A 26,059-nucleotide genomic window follows, 5' to 3' on the forward strand; every position below is an offset into this window, starting at 1 on the left:
CATATGTATTATGCATCACTAATCATATTACATATCAATTATATTATTATATTGTGCACATATTATTAGTTATAATCAATTACATTTTATATACTTACTGTAAATTTTATGAGAGCCTAAAATTCCTTATTATAAAGTAGGAAAAACAATACTGTTTGCTTTCTCATATTTGGTGTTAAGATGAAGAAAGCTACATTGCTAGTGGAAATGTAAAATGAGGGCACCTGCAATGGAATATTACTCAGCCATCAGAAAGGATGAATACCCAACTTTTACATCAACATGGATGGGACTGGAGGAGATTAGGCTGAGTGAAGTAAGTCCAGCAGAGAGAGTCAATTATCATATAGTTTCACTTACTTGTGGGACATAAGGAATAGCATGGAGGACATTACGGGAGGAGAAAAGTGAAGGGGGAGAAATTGGAGTGGGAACTGAACCAAGAGAGACTACAGACTTCAGAAAACAAACTGAGGGTTTCAGAGGGGAGGGGACTGGGGTTAGCCTGGTGATGGTCATTAAGGAGGGCACGTACTGCACGGAGCACTGGGTGTTATAAACAAACAATGAATCATGGAGCACTACATCAAAACTAATGATGCACTGTATGGTGAATAACATAACATGATTAAAAAAAATAAAATGAGGGTGCCTGGGTGGCTCAGTCGTTAAGCATCTGTCTTTGGCTTCAGTCATTATCCCAGGGTCCTGGGATTGAGCCCCACACCAGGCTCCTTGCTCACCGGGAAGCCGGTTTCTCTCTCTCCTCTTCTCATGTTCTCACTCTCTTTCTCTCTCTCAAATAAATAAATAAAGTCTTTAAAAAAAAAAGGAAAATCTAAAATGAGTGTCTGTCGACATCTAACAAACCTGTATGTTTGTTTCTCTTTGGACCTCAGCAATCCCACTTGTAGGAATTTGCTGTGAAAATGCAACTGTACAAACATCAAACCACAGAAGCACGAGGCTATCTGCTCCAGTATTAGTTGTCATCGCAAGTCACGGGAACAACCTCAGTGTCCACAGCACCCTATCTGAATAAACCGTGATAAAGCCACATAATGAGTCCCGCGCAGCCAGCAGAAAGAATGATACAAATCTGTACACACTGAGATGGGAGTGAATTTCCAGAGTATATTAAAATGAACAAAGACGTGATGTGGCGCATATCTACTGTGCTATCTGTTGTATAAAAATAAGAGAAGGAGAAATAATTTTTATTTTTTTCTGCAAAATGAACTATCAGAAAACTAGTATCTGAAATGAATAAAAACAGTGACCTTCCAGGCGTGGATGGGAAGTGTGAGAGACCAAGATGGCGGTGCTCCCTCTGAGGGTACTTTTTTAAAATGTAGTTTGACTTCTGAACCATGCAACTGCTTTGAATTTAAAAGCAATAAAATTAAATCAAAAGGGTGGGGGAAGGGCAAACCTTTAAAATGAAACAAACGAACCTAACTAGGCATCACGTTGATAATAAAATCATACAGATAAAAGACCAACCCTTTGAACATGGTATTGTGGCTGCTTATGGAGAGAAAAACTGAAAAGAAAATCTTTTTTTTTCTTTTTTTTTTTAAAGATTTTATTTATTTATTTGACAGAAAGAGATCACAAGTAGATGGAGAGGTAGGCAGAGAGAGAGAGAGAGAGAGAGGGAAGCAGGCTCCCTGCTGAGCAGAGAGCCCGATGCGGGACTCGATCCCAGGACCCTGAGATCATGACCTGAGCCGAAGGCAGCGGCTTAACCCACTGAGCCACCCAGGCGCCCCTGAAAAGAAAATCTTTAACCTAACCCTTTAGCTTTCCTGTTTGGGGGGCGGGGGTTTGGTATTGTAATTCTGAAACTATTTTATAACGCATTGTGGGATGGAGCAAATGAAGAAACGTGCGGATGGTGAGAACCAGGGTTCTCGCAGTGGGAGGAAAGAGATCTATGCATGGAATGAGGGTAAGAGGTGATTTGAATGAGTACAACATTGTGATTTAAAACAGATAAATCATATCCCTCCGTCCTACCTACTGGAAGAGTCTAGAGGCGGTAACACCCCATCGATCAAGCTAAGATGTATATCTTCATGCCAAAATACCACTCCCCACTGAAAGCAACCAGAAATCCTTAGCTAAGTGGCTGACTTCAGGTTTGGGGCAGAGATATTACAAGGGTGATCTAGAATACTTTGTTACGGCAGAAGAAAGCAAGAGTAATGAGAACATGTCAAAAGAACCTAGGAGTCAACCCACTAGCCACAGAGGAGACAATGCAAGCATCGAAGAGAATTATAAATAGAACTGGATTTTAATACAAGGAGATTAATACAACCTTTAATACAAGAAAACCCTTCTATAAAGAAGAATGCTAATTAATACATGTAGAAGAAATGACAGATTTCAAATTCACCCTTTTAGGTGCCTGGGTGGCTCAGTAGGTGAAGTGTCTGCCTTTGGCTCAGGTCAAGATCCTGGGGTCCTGGGATCAAGCCCCCACATCGGGCTCCCTGCTCAGCGGGGAGTCTGCTTCTCTCTCTCCTCCCCACTCAAGCTCTCTATCACTATCTCTGTCTCTCTCTCTCTCTCAGATAGATAAATAAAACAAAATTCATCCTTTCATAAACACCAATGTAGTAACCACTTAATTTTCAAGGAGGCTAAAACTATTGGGTGAGAAGTTTGTGGGGGAATCAGGGACTCACCAGACCTCAAAGAACCACTGCACAGAGTAGCTGATCTACAAAGGGAAAAGGACCGTATTTACAGCAGAGAGATTTAAATCTGAGTAATGAAAGCAACTGTCAGGGCCTCTCTGACATTATGTAACTCTAGATACAATGCAGTGAAAAATACACATCACCAACCTATGTGGCGTTTTTGCCAAAAATATCTCGTTTTCTGGTTTTGTCATGTAAAATCATGCTTAACATGATTGGAAATGTTAATGTGGATTGTCTACTTGATTAATTTTTAATTAATGCTAAGTTTCTTAGATGTCCTATAGTATCATGGCTGTGTAGGAGAACATCCTTACCTTCAGGTAATGTACGCTCTCAGAGAGCTGAGCGATCAGATGTTGGGGTTTCTGCAATTTACTTTCAAAGACTTAAAAATATTACATGTATTTTTATATGTGATACCTCCATTTCAGACATACCATACATAAACATGAGTAAGAAAATGGAGCACGGTGTTCACCAATGGTGAATCTAGGCCAGCGGTTCACAGGTCTTCTTTGCACTCCTCCCAATCTTTCTACAGCTTGGAAACATCTCACAAGAAAATCTTGGGTAGGAGTTGTTGCGTATAACGGGCCCATTAATGCCTAGCATGGGGCAGGCGCACAGTAAACCTAAGTGGTAGCCAAAGTGAGACCATTATCAGCATTGCATTTATGGTTCAAGGTCTCATACATTTCATTTCATAATCGTGACTGCGGTCTGGGGAAAGGCAGAGAAGGAAGCACTGAATAAGTAAGCCACAGTTTTGTCTGAGTCATATGTGAAAAAAGAAAAATAAAGAACCCATTTAGCTTCCTAGCTGCTTCCCAACGAATGCAATGGAGCTCAGTGGCCATGAGCTTCTCTCACCAGGGATGGATTACTTTGTAAGCCCTCAAAGGCACTGGGTCACTGAAATTGCCAATTCTACAAATTCCCCCAGAAGACAATTTTGGAGCAGAGACAAAAGCAGCGTGAATCCAGGCAGCTCAGTCTGAGAGGCTGCTCTGTGGCTCCCTGAGGGGGGTTTCAGCTAATCCACTGGAGCCGTGATCCGTCCTCAGCCTGCCCTTGAGGTGAATGAGTTCCCCGTCAACCGGAATGGTGCCCCTTCCCTTCATGGAAGTGGATCCCACCAGAGAGAGGGTCCCGCGCTCCTTGGCAATCTTCCCTCAACACCGCGGGTCCTGTCGCTGTGAGACAGAGGACTGCTGTTTTGGATGTGGGTGTTTTTAATATGATAATGTCCACATGTCTCTGCAGAGGAGGAATTGATGTTTTATTAATGGTGTTTAATTAAAGTTTAATTTCAAAGCATTGCTGCTCTCAAGTTATTTTGATAAAGACTTTGTGATTTTTTTCCCCTGCCTGGTGACAGGAAAGGGAGAGGTTGAGGCATGGCTTCAAGATGGGACTTGGGATTTGCTGTTGCACATGTAGGTAACCCTCCCAAAGCAGCCCGACGTCTGCAGAGCATCCTGGAGGAAGCACCCGGGGCTGCTCCCGGGCTAAACCCTAGCATTCATGTGGACCCCTGAGTTTCCAGGCTGAGTTTCAACAGTGGCAGCTCCTCCCAAGTGGTCTCATAACGGCTTGCCACGGAACCACCCTTCCTGCGTTGGCTCTGCTTCTCAGATCACACGCTGACCGCATCACCACGGCTTAAGAGTCTAGGTCAGATTTTCTCCAGCTGTTGGAGCGCATATCTAGAGCTCTGGAGAAGTGTCCTAGGGCAGGCTGCTGGTTTCTGCCTTGCTTGTGCTCTAGGATCCTTTGTCAAGACATTTTTTTCTTCTGTGGCTTAATTCAAATGTGACAGCCACATTCATTGAAGACCTACAGTCTGCTGGACATCATTCCAATTTCTTTTCTTTTTTTTTATGATTTTATTGTTAAGTAATCTCTGCATCTAATGTGGGGCTCGAAGTTATAACCCCCGAGATCAACAGTCACGTGCTCTATCCACTGAGCCAGCCAGGGGACCGCATTCCAAATTCTTTATATACCGTCCCTTTCAATGAGCATAACAACCTATCAGGTGGCCGCTCTTTGGATCTGCATTTGCGAGGCGAGGAAACCGAGGCACGGAGGGGGTTAAGAGGCTTGTTCCAGGTGTGCTGCTCCAGAGCTTGGCCTCTGTAGCTGCAAGTCCTTGTACCTGCTGGAGGGGGCGCTGTGCATCTCTGAAATGGCACAGCCCTCCAGGGAAAGGGCCGGCAGCTTCCCTGGAGCCAAACACAGGGCCACAGCTCCTGGGGTGCAGAGGGAAGCCCAGATCAGATGCCCAGCCCTCTGCTGGAGGTCGGATGAGAATGGGTTCACAGGAAGCAAGGCACTCCGGTCACCTGACAAGGCTGATCTGGGGGAGAACTGTGCCCCCAGAGGACAGAGGTCCGCTAAAAGGCAGGAAGGTGGGGCACCAAGGAGACAGAGGCTGGGTGTCCACTGCAGTTACTGTCTACAGAAGCCGAGTCTGCAGGGATGACGTCCTGCAGAGTCACTGTGATGATGAATTTAAAGGCTGGTCACGAAGGGTCTGCCATGCAGGTGGGTTGTGTAAAACCTCCAGTTGTTAAGACAGGATTTGGGGAAAGGACAATTGGGGGACAGGATGAGCAGAGGTGGGCACACTTTCCTCCTTCTCCTTAGGGGACTCTGCAGGTGAGGATGTGGGTCCGGACCCCAGTGGGGCCATCCCTCAGGGTCCTTGAACTTGATTATGTGAAACAAGAGTGTTAGGTGGGATTGCCATGGGAGAGGCTCTGCCTTGAGTTCTGTGGTCTGCCCGGGTCAAGTGGAGATGTGCTTCAGGTGGCTGACAAGGACAGTGTTCTGACCATTCTGTCCCATCCCTTTGTTGTGCCCCTCCACCTTCCATTTTCATGTCCAACACTTCCTGAGCATTTCCTTCCCAAGTTTCCTTCTGCATCCCAGTCCTGACCACGATGACAGCTCCCTTCCCTGATCGGGGGCGGGGGGGGGGGGGAAGAGTGATGCATGAGCTCTCTGCAGAGCTCTCCTGCTAACCAGGTCTCGCCCCCTTCACTGGACATGGTCTGAAGTTGCACCTTATCCTCCTCCTTTTCCTTGTCCTGCCCTCACCTCCCTTCCTAGACTCCCTGGGGAAAGCTTCCTTAATCCATCACCTGTACCCAAATCTACTATCCCTCACAGTCTGATTCCAAAGACATAACTAAAGACATCCCCACAAAGCCAGAGAGAGTATGGCTGGAAGGAAAACTGAAATACAGCCATTGAGAAGCGTTTTCTAGGTACATCCTAGAACCAGCAAATTCTGTCTTCCCAGAAATGAGATAACTGCTGTGGTGGAGTTCCATGCAAAATGCAGTGGGAGCCTGGGAGGGAATGCCCAAGTCAGCTTGGAGCAATCAGGGAAAGCTTCCTGGAGGAAGCAGCATGTGTGCTAAGACTTGAAGAGAGCTTGTCTCACAGACATGGAGGGAGAGGCCATGGCAGTAGGAGAAATAGCATGGGCAAGGACAGAGGGTGGGGAAGTGATATGTTCTAGAAGTTACACGTGGTTCTGAAGTGTCTGAGTCTCAAGGTAGGGAGCATGCTGGGAGGTAAACTGCATGAAACTGACTCATCAGAACCTTGTGGGGGCAGGGAGTGGGGTGAGGGTGGGGAGATGAACTGGAGGGTCCCCAGGCTCATTTCAGGTCTTTATTTTGGTCTACTGGAAGCAGTTCACTGACACGAGGAACACAGAATGAGAAATTGGTATGGAAGGGGAGACTGGTTCATTTTTGGATACTTCGAGTTTGAGCTGTCTGTCAGACATCTGGGCGAGTACTTGGTTCTGGGTGCATCTGATGCCTGTGCTATGAAATTTACATGTATTTTTTAATTTTAACTCCTGCAGAATCCGGAGTGGTCTGACTCCCAGATTCAATGCACTGAAATGACATGATCCACAAGGCCTCTCTGGGAGGTCCTGGTGTGGCTAAACACTGAACACAGAAGGGGTTAGCAAGTGAGAAGAGGGATGGGGGTGTGGACGGGGCAAATCTGAGTGCGTGTCTGAGTCTACGGGCACAGCGCCTCCTGGAATTGTGCAACGCCCTTCATTAAAGACCCTGGCAGAGAGGCAGCTACAGAGGAGGAAATTAAAGATGGAGGAAGAAAGAAAACCGTATCACTGATGGGTGTGGCCCTGGGACAGGTTCAGCACTGCCCATCCCCAACGAAGCACACCCTCCCCATCCCCCCACCACTCACCGTCCTCCTCTGTCTGCACCACCAGCTCCTCGCTCTCCATCCGGCCCTCGGGGTTGGACAGCAGCAGCCGAAGCCGGATGGTCATGAAGGGGCGCAGGCCCCGCAGGGTGTAGTGGGAAGAGGTCTGAATGACCTCTTCGGCCTCGTACTGCTGCTGGTTGAACACGTACTGGTACTGCACGGTGAGGTTGTAGCTATGGCAGCGGGTCACTGCATAGCCGAACGGTTCCCACTGCAGGGTCAGCTGCCGCGCTCGGATGTCCACAATCTCCACGTTCTGCGGGCCGTGCACGGGGTCTGCAAGACACAGACGCAAGACACAGGGGCTTTGAGGACCATCGGGAAGTGGGGTGGGGTGTTTCCTCCCAAAACAGAGGGGACTGGTCCTCAGGACTTAGCTCAGCCATAGCCTTCATAACTATGGCCACAGAGAATATAATTTAATTAACATTTTTCTGTAAATCAAACATTTTTTCTTACATAACAGCATGCCTCTAAAAGAAAATGTAACTATATAAAGGGGAAACCCGAATCACTTGCATACATAAATGTTAACCATTAAAAAATGCAAAATTGTGGAATGCTTAAAGGTTCATCAGGGTACCCCCCGAAAACCACCCTGAGTACCACCAACAGTGCACACAACACTCCAGGGATATACTCATTTAGATGAGTATATCTGCTGCTGGAGTTCTGACCTGCCTCATGTTTAATCCAGCCACAGGCTCTCCCGTTGGGAGACCAGCCCCCTCACTCTCATTAACCGCACTGAGGTGCACAGACTGCAAATCCAGCCACCAGCTCAGCGCTCGGTCTGTCCACACCGTCACAGGTGCCGCTCACTACCTTTTGCAATTTCCCCTCCTTCCGCTGACAACACGGCTCATCATTCCCTAGCTTCCAGCGACAACCCTTGACCTTCTTCCTCTCCTTCCCAATTTTTTCCAAACGGACCCCTCCAGAGCCATGACGCTAAAAGCAAAATCAAGGGCACCTGGGGGGCTCAGTCAGTTAAGTGTCTGACTCTCTGATTTCAGCTCAGGTCATGATCTTGGCTCAGGTCATGATGTCAGGGTTGTGAGATAGAGCCCTGCGTCAGACCCTGTGCTCACAGAGCAGTCTGCTTGAAATTCTCTCTTCCCCTCCGCCCCTCCCCCTGCTCATACACTCTCTTTCTCTAAATAAATAAATAAACACACACAACTTTAGGAACAGATATGGCCATGCCTTCACACTCTACTGCTGTGCCATCCTTTCCCACGTGGTCCCAGACCCCCAAATTTAACACTGGCTGTCTTATTTTAGCACCCATCTTCTGTTTATACTTCATATAGAATAGATGCTTTTGTACAAAACAGATTATAAGAAACTGAACACTTAAAACAAAAATCCCCACGTGTGAAGTCCTTCTGTAAAGCTTAGGCATTTCTTATAATAGAAGCATAACTTCTTTTGTGATCAGCATCCCCATAAGTTCTTGTGTTGACTATCTTAGCTGGAAGTAGTTAAGCGCAGGCTAAAGATTAAATCAGTATTTTCCCTCCATACTACCTATAGGACTTCACCAAGTTCTGTCATTTCTTTGGGTCCATCTTTTATTTCGTTTCTAAAATGCGGATAACAATATTACTAACCTCACCAGGGGTAGTGGGGTGGGGGGGATGGCTAAAGGAGGCAGAGTTTGCAGAGCTGTTAGAATTGTACCTGGAACTTAATAAGCACTCAGTATATTGTGGTTTTTCTTTTGCACCAATAAGAATAACGATTTAAATTATAAAGCTCTGTATGCCGTCTCTACTCTGAACGTCTTGGAAGTGGCTGTGCCGTGAAGCATCCTTATGCAAAATAACAGATCCTATCACCCTAAGAGCACTGGGGGGTATCCGAATTTAGGGGTATTCGCATTCTGTCCCCTAAGAGCATTTAGGGGTAAGGCTGCCCTTCTGCCAATGTAGCAGTAAGAAAGAGGGTGGGACTCGTTGCAAACTGAGTTCCCTGACCTGCCCCTATAGGGAAAAATGTGCTGTGAACGGTGTCAGAGCCTTACTGAGGAACACACTTCCAAGCAGTCTTCTTTTGAGAAGCATACCCAGAAATGTCAGGGAGCCTGGCAAACTAGCTCAGAACTGCTCCCATGCTGCTGGGGACAGCGAGCGGCCTGGCTCTGGATTGACAGTGGAGTTCACGGTCACTTTTACAGCCCTATTATTCATGTTCACAGGCCCTTTGTGTAAAAGAGAGCCAACGTTCCAAAAGCAAATGGGTGACATTGAAAATGTGACATTGAACAAGCTGTTGCTGCGGGTGCATTGTGCTGAGCCCACACAGAATAAGGTGAAAAGTGTGGTCCCCATAGTCGGGGGTGGGGGAGGTTATGATGTGGTGTGGCCAATTGGTTCAACAAATCTTGAAGGCATGAGGACACATGTACAAGCACAGGATGAGCGAGAAGCTGCTTGCCTGGGAAGTCTGTCCATCCCCACCAGCCTCACCCAGATGGAGCCTTTCTGCAGATGCAGAGGCCAGAACTCTCCCAGCCCTGATCAGGACCTCATGACACTCCTCCTCTGGGCGGGCCTTCAAAACGGACGCCATACCCCAGTAAGACCATCACTCCCGGGCTGTCTCGTCTCATCTCCTTAGAGAGTGAGAACAGCAACATGTAAGACCCTTTTAAATCCAAGAGTTGTCCATCTTGTTAAACATCTTAAGATGTACCACAGCCCATGTTAAATATTTTTGGGGGGGATCTCCAACGTGTCCTTAAAGCACAAATGAACCAATAAAAACAAAACACCGTTGATGGCCGGCTACCATAGTGCTGGGTTCTGTCACCTGCTCCATCTTGTGACCCTATGAGGGAGAGACTAACTGCCAGCCCCACTTTGCAGATGAATAAACTAAAATCCAGACAGGTCCAGGAATTTGTGTAGAGTAGCAAGACCAGCAAGTGGCCAAGAACTTCTATCCACTTGGCTCCATGCCTAGTGTGTGAAGTCAGAAGCCACGCCTGACCAGAGGGGTCTGGGGAGTCAGGGCAGGTGCTGCGTCTGCCCAAGAGGGAAGCAGAGCTGGCGTCTCCCACCTTCTCTCCTGTGCTCCCCCTGCCGCCTTCCTCCTCCCTGCTGGAGCTGGGCCATACCGTCTCCTGCTTTCACTCCCTGTTCACTTTGTCTCCTCTGTGAAGACGTCCTTGCTGAGTCCCTGGGCAGAGCTCAGTGGCTATTTCTTTCTCCTCTCGTTCACTGTATCTTTACGTATTCGTGTTTCACAGTCAGCAGCTTTTCAGAAGTTGGCCCTGCCTGCTAGAATGTAAGCCCCATGTGTGAGAGCAGGGGTGCTGTCTGCTCATCCCAGGAGCCCACGTGCAGCCCAGAGACACGCACTGGATGGCCCCAGGGAGTATATATCAAGCCAAGGGCCAGATGCCCCACCCCGTTTTGCGGACCTCACCACCATCCGGGAGGAAAGCATCACTAGTCTCATCAGGGAGGAAAGCGGAACTCTGTGGGCTGTGCCACCCAGCGAGCGCATGGTGAGATCTGAAGTCTGCGAGGGGCCAGGGCCCCTGTGTTTGCGATGCGCCGTGATACCACGGGGCACGGAGACCGAGTCAGCGCGGACCGGAAGCCACCTGCGCAGGATGCTGGGAGGAGGTGGAAAACTGAAGGTAGAAAGGCCTGACCCTTGGGAACCAGGGGCCTGCTAGAGAGGGCAATGCGGAACTCAGTCACACTTGGTACTCAGCTGACCACTGGCCTGTCTTCCCACTGCTGGTCTCAGCTTCCCCAGAATTCTCCCCACAGCTCACCTGGGCATCTGTGCCCTCAAACACCTTTCTGCTCTTCTTCAAGGAAGGAGCAGGCAGAGGCGCCTTTTCCAAGAGGGGAAGGGATGGTGAATGCCCACCAGGCAGTAGAGACGCCTCCCAGGGGTGGAAGTTCAGAGTACCAGGAACATTCCTTGCTTCCTCTGAAGCCCAGGCCACTGTCTTCAGACAGGCCACAGGGAACAGTGGAGCCTGGCGGAGCACAGCTTGAAGCCAGACTCTGGCGCTCACTAGCTGTGTGACCTTGGGCAAGGGTACTTCATCTCGGAGCCTCCATTTTCTCGTCTATAAAGTGGAAATTATTGCACTAATCTCAGAGGGCTGTTAATGAGTATAAAATGAGCTGTAAAGGGAGAGAGAAAATTGCCTCTGTCTAGTGGGCATTCCTCTTAGATAAAATGGCCTTTTTTGGAGAAAAGCCTTAAGAAGTTTATTTGAAGCACAAGCTGCCTCCCTAAGGCCTTGGGATCAGTTGTGCTCAGCCTTCAGAGGAAGAGAAAAATGAATCCACATGTTGGCTGGGATTGAACAGGAGAAGATGGGGGGGATAAGGGGGCAGAATGTTGCCGGGAGCCCAGTGTGACTGTTCCCAGTGTGACTCCAAGAACTTCAACAAGGTCCTCAAAATAACACAAAAGGGTTTGGACCTCCTGTGGATTCTAAAAAAGAGCGGAAATCTGCATGTCTCTCTTGGACCACTGAAATACCACCTGGGAACACAGGGACCAGAGGCAGAAGACATTTGGGAAGTATGGCCCCATGTGCTACTGTTAACTTTGAGGCATAATTTTGGGGGTTTTCCAGAGTATGAAAATTAAGAAGATCAAGGAAGACTCAGTTCCCATGCAAAAGGCAAGACCTCCAGTAGAGCTGTGGGTTAGACAGGTATGGATTAAAGTGTTTGGAAATTTCGAGAACTCCCACTCCAGAAAGGGAAAGACAGTGGCTACTGATGACCCGGCAACCCTGGGCTAAGCATTTGTATGCTGAACACAACTGTCTGGCAGAAAATAATTGAGGCCAATGAAGGGATGTGACTGACCCAGAGCCACACAGCCAAGTCCCCAGCTCTGGGCTCCCACAGCAATCTGCACAGGTGTCCGGCCCACTCAGCATTTGTCAGGCTTTCTAGGAACTGCTTGTTCATTTATCTGTCACTCCTCCCAGGCTGCCAGGGACCGCATTCTGTTTGTCCAGCAAGCCCCAACACATAGTGCAAGGTCTGTCGAGGGCCCGGTTTGCGTTTATTAAACCACAATGAACAGATGGTGACCTCTTCTTGGGAACTGAGCTCGGACCCCTGACTCCACAGTCCCAATTTTGTCCCCATCACGATGTCATGGAGCCTTTATGGCGAACATATTTGGTTCTGCATTTAAGCTAAAAGAGTGTCCTAAAATCCGCACAATGAAAACTAGTTTTCAAAACCTGTGATGGCAGCATTCATGCTTTTAGTCCGACCTCTCCCCGCTAAACCTCAGCCTCAAAACCCAGCTTCTGCTCCGGTAATTGTCTGTAGCACAGAGATGCCTGGGTTTACACTGGGATGGATGCAAACAAGGTGGAAACTGCTGAGAAAGCCTTGTGTGTGCAGTGGGGACTGGTTTGTTGGATTTACATCCCCCATGGAAATATGTCCAAGCTTTGAGCCTAGGGTGGTTTCAGCCACCAGAGAAGGCCACGCCCACATGACCTTCCTAAGTAACAGCCTCCAGGCCAATGAGAAGACAGACAGTGGGAAGACAGTATGGCTTGGCTTATCGGGAAGGCTGGAAAATCTTCCTCTGATGGAAAATCCAGGTGGCTTGGCCTCTGGGTAAAGTTTCTCTCTGCTCTTAGACCTGGCAACAGGAGCCCTGTCCTGAGCCCCGTGCATTAAGGAGCCCTTCTCCTGCAGCAGGAGTCAGTGGGCCTTAAAAGCATCCTTCTGCATCTCATGCTTCCTGTTCTGGACCAGCATCCAGGTACCCGATACCCCCCGGAATTCCCTGCCCCAGTACCTCCAACTCATTTCCAGGGCCTGTGTGAACCTCTTGCCTTTGTCTGCCCTTCCCCAGACTATATGCCATGTGTGTGCCTTGCTAGGCCCAAGGGGTAAGCAAAGAATGGCTATTTTCGGGGAGTGGGCAGAACTTGGACATGAGGACTAAAGTCCCCACACAGGTGTCTATGAGACTTTTATTGGGGGGGGGGGGCAGAGTGTGTTCTTGCACAGGTTAGGGACAGGAGTGTGTGGGGGGCTGTGTGTGACTGACTGAGCCCCTCACTCCTAAGCTGACTCTGAAAGGCAGGCTGGTCCTCCTGACCTCTGATCACTTCCCCTCTTTTGCATGTCCGATCTTACTAACTTACTAGTCCTTCCTGAAGTACCATTTTCAACCTAATATCTGAGCCCAACCTGCAACCTGTACCCTCCCACCTCCAAACTCCCTTCCTCGTTTCCCACGGCTCACGCCTCTAATCCTGGAAAGCCAAACATTGCCTCCAGAACCTCCCATACCTCCCTGGTCTTCTTGCCCACATTCTACCTGCTGCTTGGGATGCCACTGGCAAATCCCTGGTCAACGGATTCCAGGCCCAGCGCCAATGCCACCCTTTCCTTGTAACTTTCTCCAAAAGCCTTCATGCACAGGTGCAATGGCTGCCTCCATCATGTTTTCTCTAGCCCAGTAGCTCATCTCCTCCGTACCCCACATCACACTGCAGGTTAGTCGTTTATAGGCTCTGTTCACGTTCACCTGCTCCCTTGTGAGCCCTTAGATCTCTTCATTTTCATAACGACAACACATGGCTGCTTCATACATAAATTGAGGAAAGAGTACATATACAAAGTAGGTGATGGCTGGAGACCAAACCTGAATTAAGCTCCTCCCCGCCGCAGGAGAAAAGAAGGGGGTGAATCAGGGCTCTCTTTACACTCCAATTGTGAAGGGGAGTTACGTGATTAAGTCAGAATTTGAGGCTTTTTTGTTCTATGTGGGCCCAGCTTCCATTCCTGCTGTCAAAGGCAATAGCTGTAGAATCTCCTAATGACCTTAATCAAGGCAGAACATCTTATTAAAAAAAGAGCAGCCAAGCAGATTTCCAAATCATGAATTTTCTGTTTATTCATCTTCGCATGTGGAGTTGGCTGTAACATATGTCCTGTTCAAAGTTGAACCTACATTGAAATAATTTGGGGCACGGGGCTGAAAATGTGGAGGTGGATAGCTTGTATGTAAAATTAATTTTTTATCCATTTGGAGATGCAATTTGAGTTCCTTTCAAATTAAATTGCAATGGAGTCCTAGGCAGCTGGAAACATTATTGCCAGTATAATTTGATACTGCAAGAGCAGTAATACGTTGACAGATATTTCGATGTGACCGTTAATTTGCAATTTCTGCATGGAAATGATACACGAAGGGAGAAAAAGGTAAAGGAACAAAATTAAAATCCATCTTCCTTCCAGCATCATCCAAACCCACTCTCGTGCTTACTTTCCACCACCCCCTTTAATTTATTGCAGATGCTTGGTGGACAAGAATTTGTTGACTATTACCACAGACATCTTATAGAAGGAGGCAAGGACAGGAATCCAGAGGTTTCTTTGGAGAAATGCTGGTAGTACACTCACCAGCCAGGGTCCCTGGGTCCTACTCATCCTGATAAACGGAGTCCTGCGGGGCTGGAACACGTTACCTTGTGAGAAGGTGACCTCGCTGCTACCCTCTTGCAGCAGTGAAATAAAGAAGGTAATTCCTGTATGTGTTCATTGGCTCATTAATTAATGAAAAATGACTCTCGAGCACTGGAGACGCCATGGCGTCGTAAGAACAACACTGGCTCTGTGAACACCTGCACCTAAAGCAAGTTACGTGTCCCATCAGCATCTATGCTGCATTTTTTTTCTTTCCTATGTAGAACACGGGAGGTACCCCCTGCCTTTCGGGGCTCTAAGAGAAGCGAAGGAGAGTCTCCACCAAGCTCTTGGGTGGTATTTGACACAGCTGTGCTCCCTCAGATACAGCTCCCACCTCCAGAAGGGAGGCAGCCAGAGGAGCTACTGAGATAAAATAGGAGTCCTGTAGGTTACTGGCCTGGGTCTCGATCTCGTGGTTTGTTGGGTTCATGCTTTTAACCAACTATAGTTAGGAGCCGAGAGCTTCCATTAATGTGCCTTCAGATAATGCTGTCTCTATGCCTTATTTCTCCAAACACATCTTGAACCTCTAAGATGGGACAGGCATTAGGGGTACATGTAAATAAGAAAGATAGTTCTTGCCTTCATGAGACTCGTGCTCTAGGAGATGCAGACACAACAACTATGATGAATGGAATGATGAAGCCTGGACCGCCTTTTTGCAGGGGGAGTGCCAGGCTTCTGGACAGCACAGGGCAGAAAGACACAGCCCAGCGCTGGAGACTCCTCCAAGCCCACTGAATCATGACTCGTGCACAACCCTGACATTCTTTTCCATAGACACCAGAAGCCACCAAAGAAATCTGAGGTGAGTGAAGGTTAATGACTCCCCCACAACCGCATTATTAGGTTATAATAAAAGCAAGTCTTAGGCCAAACTCTGTGATATAGATGACCACTTACTACACAAATGTCTATTAGCGAGCAGACACAGAAGAGGTCAAACCATCTATCTGTAAAGTTCAAAGAAGTCCCAGAAATCTGTCCTTGCAGAAGTTGGCAAACGTTTTTCTTTTCTTTTCTTTCTTTCTCTCTTTCTTTTTTTTTTGGAAGGGGGTTAGGTAGTAAATATTCTAAGCTTCTCAGGTCAGATATTCTCTGCTGTGACTGTTCATCTCTGTTACTGTGGTGCCAAAGCAGACAGACTATCGTGCACACAAATGGGTGTGGCAGTTTCAATAAAACTTTATTTACAAAAACCAGTAGTCAACACCGGAGCTGCCCCTTTTCTACTTCTGTTCCAGGGCCAAGATCAATTACATCAGGAAACCAGGAATACTCCTTCTCCAGTGGGTGACCAGGGCTCTATGGGAATCAATCACCGTAAGTTCAAGGCCGGGTTCTTCTTCATTATCTATGTCCAGAAAGAGCTTTAAAAACATTCTGGCCAGCCCATGTATTTTGAATACCTTCAATTTCACTAATTAGAGTCCACTAATAATACTCATTATTATGCTAAGTAACAGGTCCCTGATTTCAACTACAACAACCAATTTCTGACATTTAGTATGCTAATCGACAAAATGAGGGCTAGAGATCAAGATATGGCATCAGAAACACCTGGGCAACGCAGGCGCTGACACAGTGCCTGAAGGTTGTCACTCTTCCCTCCTCCTTCTATGCCTACCTCTCTTCCAGCTTCCACTCACCCCCTGGATTCTCAGTTGCTCTGGGAAGACTTGCTCTCAAATGCTCATCTCACCCACAGTTGGATTAACTGTGCTGCTTCATGTTCCTACTTTAAAGGGATCCGTGACCTTGGCCAGGATATAAAATGGGCAGATGAGGGCAGCTCCGACAGCCCTATGCTCTCAGCCGTACAGCTAAGCAGCTTGGAGCGTGGATGGGAAACCAAGAGGCAGATACAACCTAGGCTCCAGAAGGACCCATCAGCTGGGGCCATGGACCTCAGGCACAGAGTGAACATGGCACCTGCCACCCAAGGTCCCCAGGCTGCCTACTGAGCCACTCTCTTGTTCCAAACACTCCTATACTGTTTTGTGCTAATGGGGTTAGGATCTCTGCTCCCCCACCTGGCTCCATGCTCCTCTCTGCCCATGTGGGATGATAGAGGGACCCCATGGGGCTGGAGGGGGATGAGCAGGCTTCCTGTTTCTAGGTGCTTCACTCCCACATCACTCCTTCACCCTGGGCAAGTTCAGTCTGTCTCAGCAGTTAGATCTGGTCTGCAGTTTCTCCAACATTTCAACAGCCAGCCTCAGAGGCACCAGCACCCACCAACAAGTGCTCTATCTTCCACTCTTTTAATTATTTATGATTCCAGACCATTCTCTCTGTTCTATCCAGCCCTGGCAATGCCCACCTCCCATAGTGGCTATACTGGTGTAATACCGTCACCTTTCCTTTGTACCTTGTTGGTTTCCCAGCCTATTCTTTATATCTAGTTCACCAGAAGGTTTCCAAACTTGCTCGCGTCACACTGTCCTTGCTATTGGGGTAACTCTTCACAGAGTTCCTAACCAAAGAAACACCTAACAGTTTCATTTATTAGTTAGTCCAAACAACTTAATTGGATATAAATAATATATCCTACAACATAATAAAGGTTTGAAAAAACAGTACACACAAAAAGACAAAATACTGTAATGTCACTCTGTAATAGCCACAGTTACTTGCTACTGGGACGTATGTATCTGTTGAGCACTGAACAAGCCACTCCTATTTCCTGCTCCAGGAGGACTTTTGTGTGATACTTGCTTCTCATCATACCAGCTACTGAAGGCCAGGTTTGCAAAGATACAGTGGCATCCAAACAATGTACCTCAGTCTAATGCTGAAACTGTGGACCACCTCTACCTAGTCATTTATACAGTATTAGAGGACAGTTGTATTTCATGATCTTTTAAGATTAATATCTAAAATGCCCTCACATGATACCTTGGTGAGTTCACTGTGGTATCCTGGGCTGCTTCGTCATGGTTTGAGAAGCATGACAGATAATTCCTTACAAGCCATCCTCTCTTAAAATAAGCGTGTGATTTATCTGCTAACCACTGCCTGAACTTCATGAACATTCTGTGTCCTCATCTTTTTTTCTCCCAGAGCTCCCTTCTGCTTGGGGACCCCCTGACCACCCAGACATCCTAGCTGGCCTGTATGTCTCACGAGAGGCTCAAACCAGTAGTGCATCTTGTGCCAAACTGGTGAGCAGGGGGTTGGGCCACACCTCCTACCATGGTGACAGTCCAGGGAGAATTAAATGGACATGGGCACAAGATTACAGCCTGAAAATAAAAGCTTTGGAATGTTTAAAAATTACTTTGCTGGCAGAGGAAATGGGGTTGGAAAGAGAGAAGCAATTTCTAAATTACATGGTTTCAGTTTCCAGAGAGGAAAAGAGTTTCGGGGTGGGAGGGAGGTAAAGGGGAGCCCACCAGGTCCTCTGGGCTTCCATTCAGTTCACACTTAATTCATGGCAAGTCTACCTTGTCTATTTATTTAGGGAAAATAGCAGAACAAAAAGAACTCCAGGAAACTCAAAGGAAAAGCTGGAGAGAGACTGCAACCTGAAACATGTCTGATGGTCAGAAGCCACCGAGTACTGGGCCTGGGTGAGGCCTTAAACATTCTAAATGCTGCCCCTCTCCTTGGCAAACAGACTGCCTGTGAACAAAATGGGCAGTGGAATTAGGGAAAAGTCTTTCCCGTGGCCAATTTGCCATCACTGTGATGCTGATGAAGGCCTGTGTATCAATCAAATTGTTTCTAGAATATGTAAGACAAATGAACACAAGCCTTATCTCCTTGTGGGACCCTTAGCCCCTCTATCTCAGAACTACTGCCTTCTCTATTAGTTGGAGAGTTTGGCTTTTTATATTCAGATCTGGGGCTTTTCACAAAAGCCGAGGCTGCTCACAGCTGAGAACCCCCCACCTCAGGACATTCTTGATCTCCCAAGGAATAGCATTAATCTACAGACACTACTCAGGGCTGCAGGGCCTTGAAGAGGCCTGCTGTGTCAGCAGGCCCAGAAATGCCTACCAAGCTTTTTTATGATGTCCAAAGCTTTATTCTTTGAAATGTACAAGAGGAGAATTAAATTGAAGGAAAAATTTCAAACAAAAACCACTGTCAGTTGAAGGAGGCTCCTTCTCTATCGGGTCTCATTTGGGGCTCATGTAGGCCCCATTGAGAAAGGACAGGTGACAGAGCAAACCTGTCTACTCCAGTTACCTTGGGGAAAACCACCAGAAGGGAACCCCAGTAGAAGAGGGAGCACAGCAGAACCATAGCTAGAAGACCCCTTTACCCGTGCCTGCCTGTCTCACTCACTGGTGAAGCACCCCACTCACAGTGCTCTCAGCAGGGGTGATGGCCAAAAATGCACACGTGGGGTTTCCTGGTGGCCCCTGGCCATAACACTGGGAGACCCAATCCAACCATAGGCTCTTACAGACACGGCAAGTGATCACCCTTCATATCAGAACTGTACTTCCCGAGGCCTGGGTGGCTCAGTGGGTTAAAGCCTCTGCCTTCAGCTCAGGTCATGATCTCAAGGTCCTGGGGTCGAGCCCCGTATCGGGCTCTCTGCTCGGCAGGGAGCCTGCTTCCTCCTCTCTCTGCCTGCCTCTCTGCCTACTTGTGATCTCTGTCTGTCAAATAAATAAATAAAATATTAAAAAAAAAAAAAAAAGAACTGTCCTTCCCCTTGACATTCAACTTGGACTCACCCTTCTAAGGCTGCCCCCTGACACATGGGAGCTCCCAACTCCAGGGTCACCAGGCACAATCCCCTCCTCACTGAGCATCTCTCCTCCATCTGCAAAGGGCTTTGGTCACATAACTGACGTCTTTCCACGTTCTTCCTCCTGACTGACAAAATTTGTTTACGAAATGCGTGACCTCAAATAAGTAATTTTACCCTTTCTAAGCCTGGTTTTAGTGGAGCTCAGCATAACTACCTACCTCCTAGTATCTTCTGAGGTCTTCTGAGGTTGAAACAAAATTATCCGTGCTCATGTATTAGTGGGCTATTGCTGTGTAACAAATCGCTCCCCAGAGCCGCTGGTTTACTGCAGCATTTATCTGTGAGCTCATGCATCTGCCTGTCTGACCTAGGCTGGGCTCAGCCAGGCTTGACTCCAGGCTGCGTGCTGTGCTCAGGTGTGCGTCATGTGTGTTTGTGGCCGGGCCCAGGCTGAAGGGGCAGCAGTGGCTCAGGGTATGTTCTGTCCCTGATGGATGCATCGGAGCCAGGCCAACCCATGCAAGAGCTCCTGAGACCTCTCTCATGTCACATCCACTAATATGATATTGGTCAAAGCCAGGCATGCAGGCAAGCCTGACATCACAACAGTCACTCCTCCCAGGAAAGCGGAGGTGGGGGCAGTGAATATGGCTGAATGATAACCTAGTAGCACCGATCAGTATGAATTTCTGTTTTGATTAACAGGGACAGCCAACACTTCTTACTTTGCATAGGCTCGGTCCTCCCCAAGGGGAGGACAGTCTAACTTCAAGTCAGGTCTCACGGCAGCCAGAAGGTGTATGAGGGGTAGCATCTGCCTGCTCTTCCTGCTTTCGGACTGTTAGGAGCTACGTCCCTGGGAAGGGGGGTAGTAAGTCTTATACACAGGCCTAGGGAAAGCACCCCTATCATTGGAAATCCTTCTCAATCTCAATATGAACCTTCTGATCCACCCACTATACTGGGTCAGGTAAGTCTCTCCTGTCCTCAGTTCCCATGAGCTGCTCAGACCACACCCCTCCACATACCCTGCTCTCCTATGCCCCACACCCAAACTCCTACGATAGGCAAAATAATGCCCCTCTTCCCAAAGATGTCCATGTCCTAATACCTGGAACTTGTGAATCCTTTATTTTTCAAGGCAAAAGAAATAGGTGCAGAGGTGATTAAACTAAGGATCTTGAAATTAAGTGATGGATTTGCTATGTGGGCTCCATGAGCTCACAGGGGTCTGAGTGAGAAAGAAGAAGGTCAGAGAGGAGAAGAGAGAGTGCCATGCTTCTGGCTTTGAAGATGGAGGAAGGGCTCACAGGCCAAGGACTACAGGCAGCCTCTAGATATTAGAAAACAAGGCAGCAGATTCTCCCCCAGGCCTGCAGACTTATTTTAGACTTCTCACCCCTGGAAAAATACATTTGTGTTGTTTTAAGCAATTGATTATGTGTTAATTTGCTAAAGCAGCCATAAGAAATGAATTCAACCCTCAACTAGTGTTCTGCTTATTTTTGTGGATTTTTTTATCCACACCTCTCACTCTCATTGCCCTTCTCCACAGACCCACATCCTATGTTCCACAGATGTTCCTCTGCTCGAATGAAATTCTTACAAAATGCATGTAATGTGATAGCATGCACGTATACTCATCATGGACATTGGAATGTGTTATGTCTCCTTTATCTTCTCAGCGCTCAGTACTCTGGTATTGACGTCCGCTTAGGTGGCTGTGTCCTTCCTGCCAACCATCCCCTGGGCTGCATTCGTCCTCCAGAATTGACCCATCTAATCCCCACTGATGGGCACGCCGTTCATCTTCAGTTCACCCCAATCAGAGCTTGTGTTCTAGGAGACCCCCTCACACATATCCCCTTCTGGATGTGTGCACAATTCCTTGTGGGATATTCCTAGAAGCAGGAACACTGACTTCCAGGGTATGTGTGTAAAGTCCCCTGGGGACTCACATCCATGGCAACCCTTAGAAATACCCAGTTTTTAAACAAAACTTGTACCAGCCACTTTGGAGAACAGTGTGGAGATTCCTTAAGAAATTAAAAATAGAGCTTCCCTATGACCCTGCAATTGCACTACTGGGTATTTACCCCAACGATACAGATGTAGATAAAAGAAGGGCCATCTGTACCCCAATGTTCATAGCAGCAATGGCCATAGTCGCCAAACTGGAAAGAGCCCAGATGCCCTTCAACAGACAAATGGATAAAGAAGATATGGTCCATGTATACTATGGAGTATTATGTCTCCATCAGAAAGATGAATACCCAACTTCTGTATCAACATGGACGGGACTGGAGGAGATTATGCTGAGTGAAATAAATCAAGCAGAGAAAGTGAATAATCATATGGTTTCACTTACTTGTGGAGCATAAGGAATAACACAGAGGACGTTAGGAGAAGGAAAGGAAAAGTGAATTGGGGGAAATTAGAGGGGGAGACAAACCATGAGAGACTGTGGACTCTAAGAAACAAACTGAGGGTTTTGGAGGGGAGGGTGATGGGGGGTTACGTGAGCCTGGTGGTGGGTATTAAGGAGGGCATATATTATATGGAGCACTGGGTATGGTGCATAAACAATGAATCTTGGAACACTGAAAAAATAAAATAAAACTTAAAAATAAAATAAAATACCACTGAGCCAAAAAAAAATTGTGCCAATACGATGGGTACAAAGTCTCTTTCCCATTGCTGTTTTAATGTACACTTATCTAAGACTAATGAGCTTGGTAATATCTTCATATATCCATTAGCCTTAGTTTTCATCTTTATAAACTTTATAAAGTTTTCATCTTTATAAAGCCTTTATAAAAGGTTCCCTTTCATAGCCTTTGCTCAATTATCTACTCATTTGTAGGACTTCTTTGTATATTCCAATTTTTTTTTTGCTCTTAATTCTGTTCATGGTGGTCTCTGATAAATAAAAAGCCTTTATTTTTGATGCAATGAAATCAAGCAAATTTTTAAATGATGTTTTGTTATTTTAAAAAACTTCTCCCAAATGACCAACCTATTATCTTTTCTCAAACTTCTCTCGCATCCCAGGCATAGTCAGGTTACGCTTTTCAGTTCCTTTGAAGTTAGGTGTGTCCGGGCTGACTTTGCCCAAGTGATAGGTGAGCAGGGATGGTCACTTCTAGGGTAGCTCTAAAGCTCAGGTCAGACTGGTCTCTGCCTCCCTTTCTCCTACCCTAGATGCACTTATTGATGAAACCTTCTTCAGCCTGGGACCCTGAAAACTTGAGGGAGCAGAGTCACCCTGTGGTCATCTCTATGAAGAGGGAGAGAGAGACGAGAGAGAGAGAGAGAAGAAGAAGGAGGAGGAGGAGGAGAAGGAAGAAGAAAGAGGAGGGGGGGAGGGAGAAAGGGGAGAGAGAAGGAAGGAGGGAGAGAAGGAGAGAGGGGCACTCATTTCTGTTATCACACTGTTTTTTATAATTATGGCTTTATATAGAAAATATTTAAATCTGGTAGGGCAAGTCCTCTTTTTTTTTCTTTTTTAAATAAATCCCTCCTCGATGCTGATGGCTATCAATCTTTATTCTTCTATATACAGTTTAAAGAAAGTTTCTCAAGTTCCTTAAAAATCCAGTAGACAGGGGTGCCTGGGTGGCTCAGTGGGTTAAAGCCTCTGCCTTCAGCTTGGGTCATGATCTCAGGGTCCTAGGATCGAGCCCCACGTCGGGCTCTCTGCTCAGCGGGGAACCTGCTTCCTCTCTCTCTCTGCCTGCCTCTCTGCCTTGTGATCTCTCTGTCAAATAAATAAATAAAATCTTTAAAAAAAATCCAATAGACATTTCCACTGACATTGCATTAAATTTATAGGTAAATGTGGGATGAGAATGGACTGTTTGTACATTTATTCAGATCTTCTCCTAAGTCTTTTATTGGTTTTCAAGTTTTCTCCATTGAGATTTTTGTGATTCTTGGGCTAGTTAAACCCTAACTATTTAATAATTAGTGTTGTCATTGCTTCAGATTAGATTTTCAAGTTTATTATTGCTGGTGTAGAGGTTTACCATTGATTTTTGTAAGTTGATCTTCTGTCTGGCAACCTTGTTGAAATCTCTTGTTATTTCTCATCTTACAAATATTTCTAGGAGGGTTACCATACCAAACAATGAGTTTTATTTCCTTTCCAATACTTGCACATCTTCTATCTTTTTCTTTCCTTAGAGTGTGGGGCCCCAAACCCCAGCACTACGTTAATAGCAACTGTAACAGTGGGCATTTTTTGATTCCTGATCTGGAAAGGACTGCATCATGTTAAGTAGAATGTTTGCTGTAGGATTTTGGCTTGCTTATAAACTTTGGCAGTTTAAAAAAAAGTTTCCCTCTCCTTTTCTTCTTGGTTTTAAAAAAAATCATCATAAATTGGTATCAACCTTTATTAAATTCCTTGTCTCATGGATTGAGACAATCATGTGATTTTTATCCTTTAGTATACTAATGTAGTAAATTATACTAATATTGAAATAAGCTCACTTCTGGGATAAGCCCCATATGAATCCAATTATTATTTCTGTAAGAGAGTCTTGGGTTCATTACCTAATATTTAGGTTAGGATGCACTTTCTATATATTCATAGATGAAATGGGCCTGTATTTCTCTTTTCTTGTTTTCTTATCAGATTTTGGGGTCAAGAATCCAGTAACTTCACAAGAGGGCCAAACAATGTTTCTTATTTTCAAGAAGAAATGGCACAAGTTATAAATTAAGTATTCTTTAAAAGTCTAGTGAAACTCACTTTTAATCCATGCAGGCCTGGTATTTTTGAGGAAGAAGACTTGACTACCATTTCAAATTCTTTCATCTTATCGGTCCATTTCAACGTTCTCTTTCTCCTCATGCCAATTTTGTCCTTTTATGTTTTCCTGTAATTGGATCTACTTAATCTAAAGTTCCAAACTTAATAGCACATTATATCTTTGAATATTATATTCAAATATTTTGAATATTTGTGTTCGTTGCATCTTTTTTATTGGTCTGCCTTTTTTTTTTTTTTTTAGGATTCTTTTCACAGAATCAACATTCATTCTTTTAAACTCCTCTCCATTACTGTTGATCCTTATTGTATCAATTTCCCTCCTCTTGTTTCTTTGGGCTTTTTCTGATATTCTTGAGTGTTTAGCTCATTTTTTAGCATTTAAAATAATTACAGATCACAAAAAGTTACCAAGAAATGTATAGGGAGGACGTATGTACCCTTCACCGGGGCACTCCTAATTTAGTAACTCATGTAACTCTAGTACAGTATCATGAATTGGAAACGGATGTTGGCCCAGTCCAGAGTTTATTCAGACTTATACACGCACTCATTTGTGAGTGTGTGTGTTTAATTTTATGCCATTTTATTACAGTGTGCTTTAGGTAAAAGCCACTACAATCAAGGTACAGAAGTGTTCCAGCATAAGCCCCCTTGTGCCACCCTCTTCATCAACAGGCCACCCTCTCCTCTCCACCACCTGAAACCCTTGGAAACCACCAAGTTGTTCTCCATCAGTTTATGATCTCGAGACTGGAGCCTAAGAGAATGTATGTCACACTTTGAGATTTTTCTTTTCCACTCAGCATCATCCCCATGACTCCATCCCATTTTGTTGCTTCTTTCAGTAGTCAGCTCCTTTTTATTGCCAAGCAGGAGCTCTTGGTCTGGGTGGCCCACCAGTGGTTTGATCATTCACCCACTGAAGGACATCTGGGTAGTTCCCAGGTTGGGGTTATTCAGAACATATCTGCTATGGACATTCACACAAGTTTCTGTGTGAATGTTTTCATTTCTCTGGGATAAATGCCCGCGAGTGTAACTGCTGGATCATAGGGTAAGTTCACTTTTAGTTTTAAGAAATGGACAAACTGGGGCGCCTGGGTGCCTCAGTGGGTTAAGCCTCTGCCTTTGGCTCAGGTCATGATCTCAGAGTCCTAGGGATTGAGCCCCACATCAGGCTTTCAGCTCAGCGGGGAGCTTGCTTCTCCCTCACTCTCTACCTCCCTCTCTGCCTACTTGTGATCTCTCTCTCTGTGTCAAATAAATAAATAAAATCTTTTAAAAAATGGACAAACTATTTTCCAGAGTGGGTGGACCATTTCACACTCCTGCAAGGGACCTGGCTCCTCCACATCCTCCCCCGCATTTGGTGCCATCACTAGGGTTTCTATCAGCCATTCAGATAGGTGCTTGGTGTGATGTCTTTTGGTCTTCATTTGCATTTCCCTAATGGCTAATGATGCTGGACATCTTTTCATGGGTGTTTTGCCATCTGTATATCCAGCTCATTTGTTTTCAACTTTTGTTTTCCCATAAATGGATTTAAAGCTCCAGATTTTCCTTTAAGTATTGTTTTAGCTCTGTTCTACAATAGACACAGGCTCTGCTTTCATTCTTATTCACTCCATGAGTCTTTGTGATTTCCTTTTTAACCCATGTTATTTAGTAATACGTTATTTAGTTGTCAAAATCCTGTGATTTTTTTAAAGCTGTCCCTTAGTTATTAATGTCTGATTTTATTGTAGAACAGTTGTGGAACATCGTCTATGTAATATGGATTCTTTAGAATTTAATTGGGTTTCTCTTATGGCCTAACACATTCTATTTTGTGATTATTTTGTATACACTCAAAACATGCGTTTTCTCTTTTTGGGTGTAGGGTTCTCTGTATTAAAATTATTTAATATTAATTTGCCAATATATCCATAAGCTTGACTTTGTGAATTATATTTTTCAGATCTACGACATCTCTATTTTTGTCTACTGGATACTCTGTTTAAATAGATTGATCTCCTAATCTGGTCATTAAGTTGTATCCATCTAGAATGATGGCCATAGCCATCACAACACCCATAATTTGTGACTGCTTATCCATTTCATGTAAAATTTTAAATTC

At 45.9% G+C, this 26,059-nt stretch overlaps 1 protein-coding gene across 12 annotated transcripts in view; it reads right to left on the reverse strand.

Annotated features, from left to right (window-relative positions):
* PTPRT (protein tyrosine phosphatase receptor type T) overlaps positions 1-26,059 on the reverse strand; it is a 1,067,282-nt gene that overhangs the window by 408,310 nt on the left and 632,913 nt on the right. For all 12 annotated transcript variants that reach the window (XM_047746505.1, XM_047746499.1, XM_047746504.1 and 9 more), the window contains exon 8: positions 6,951-7,247. In XM_047746505.1, the coding sequence (XP_047602461.1) occupies positions 6,951-7,247 (297 nt within the window). The remainder of the gene's footprint in view (positions 1-6,950; positions 7,248-26,059) is intronic.

Source organism: Lutra lutra, chromosome 9 (genome assembly GCF_902655055.1).
Source record: "Lutra lutra chromosome 9, mLutLut1.2, whole genome shotgun sequence".
NCBI classification, from domain to species: Eukaryota; Metazoa; Chordata; class Mammalia; order Carnivora; family Mustelidae; genus Lutra; species Lutra lutra.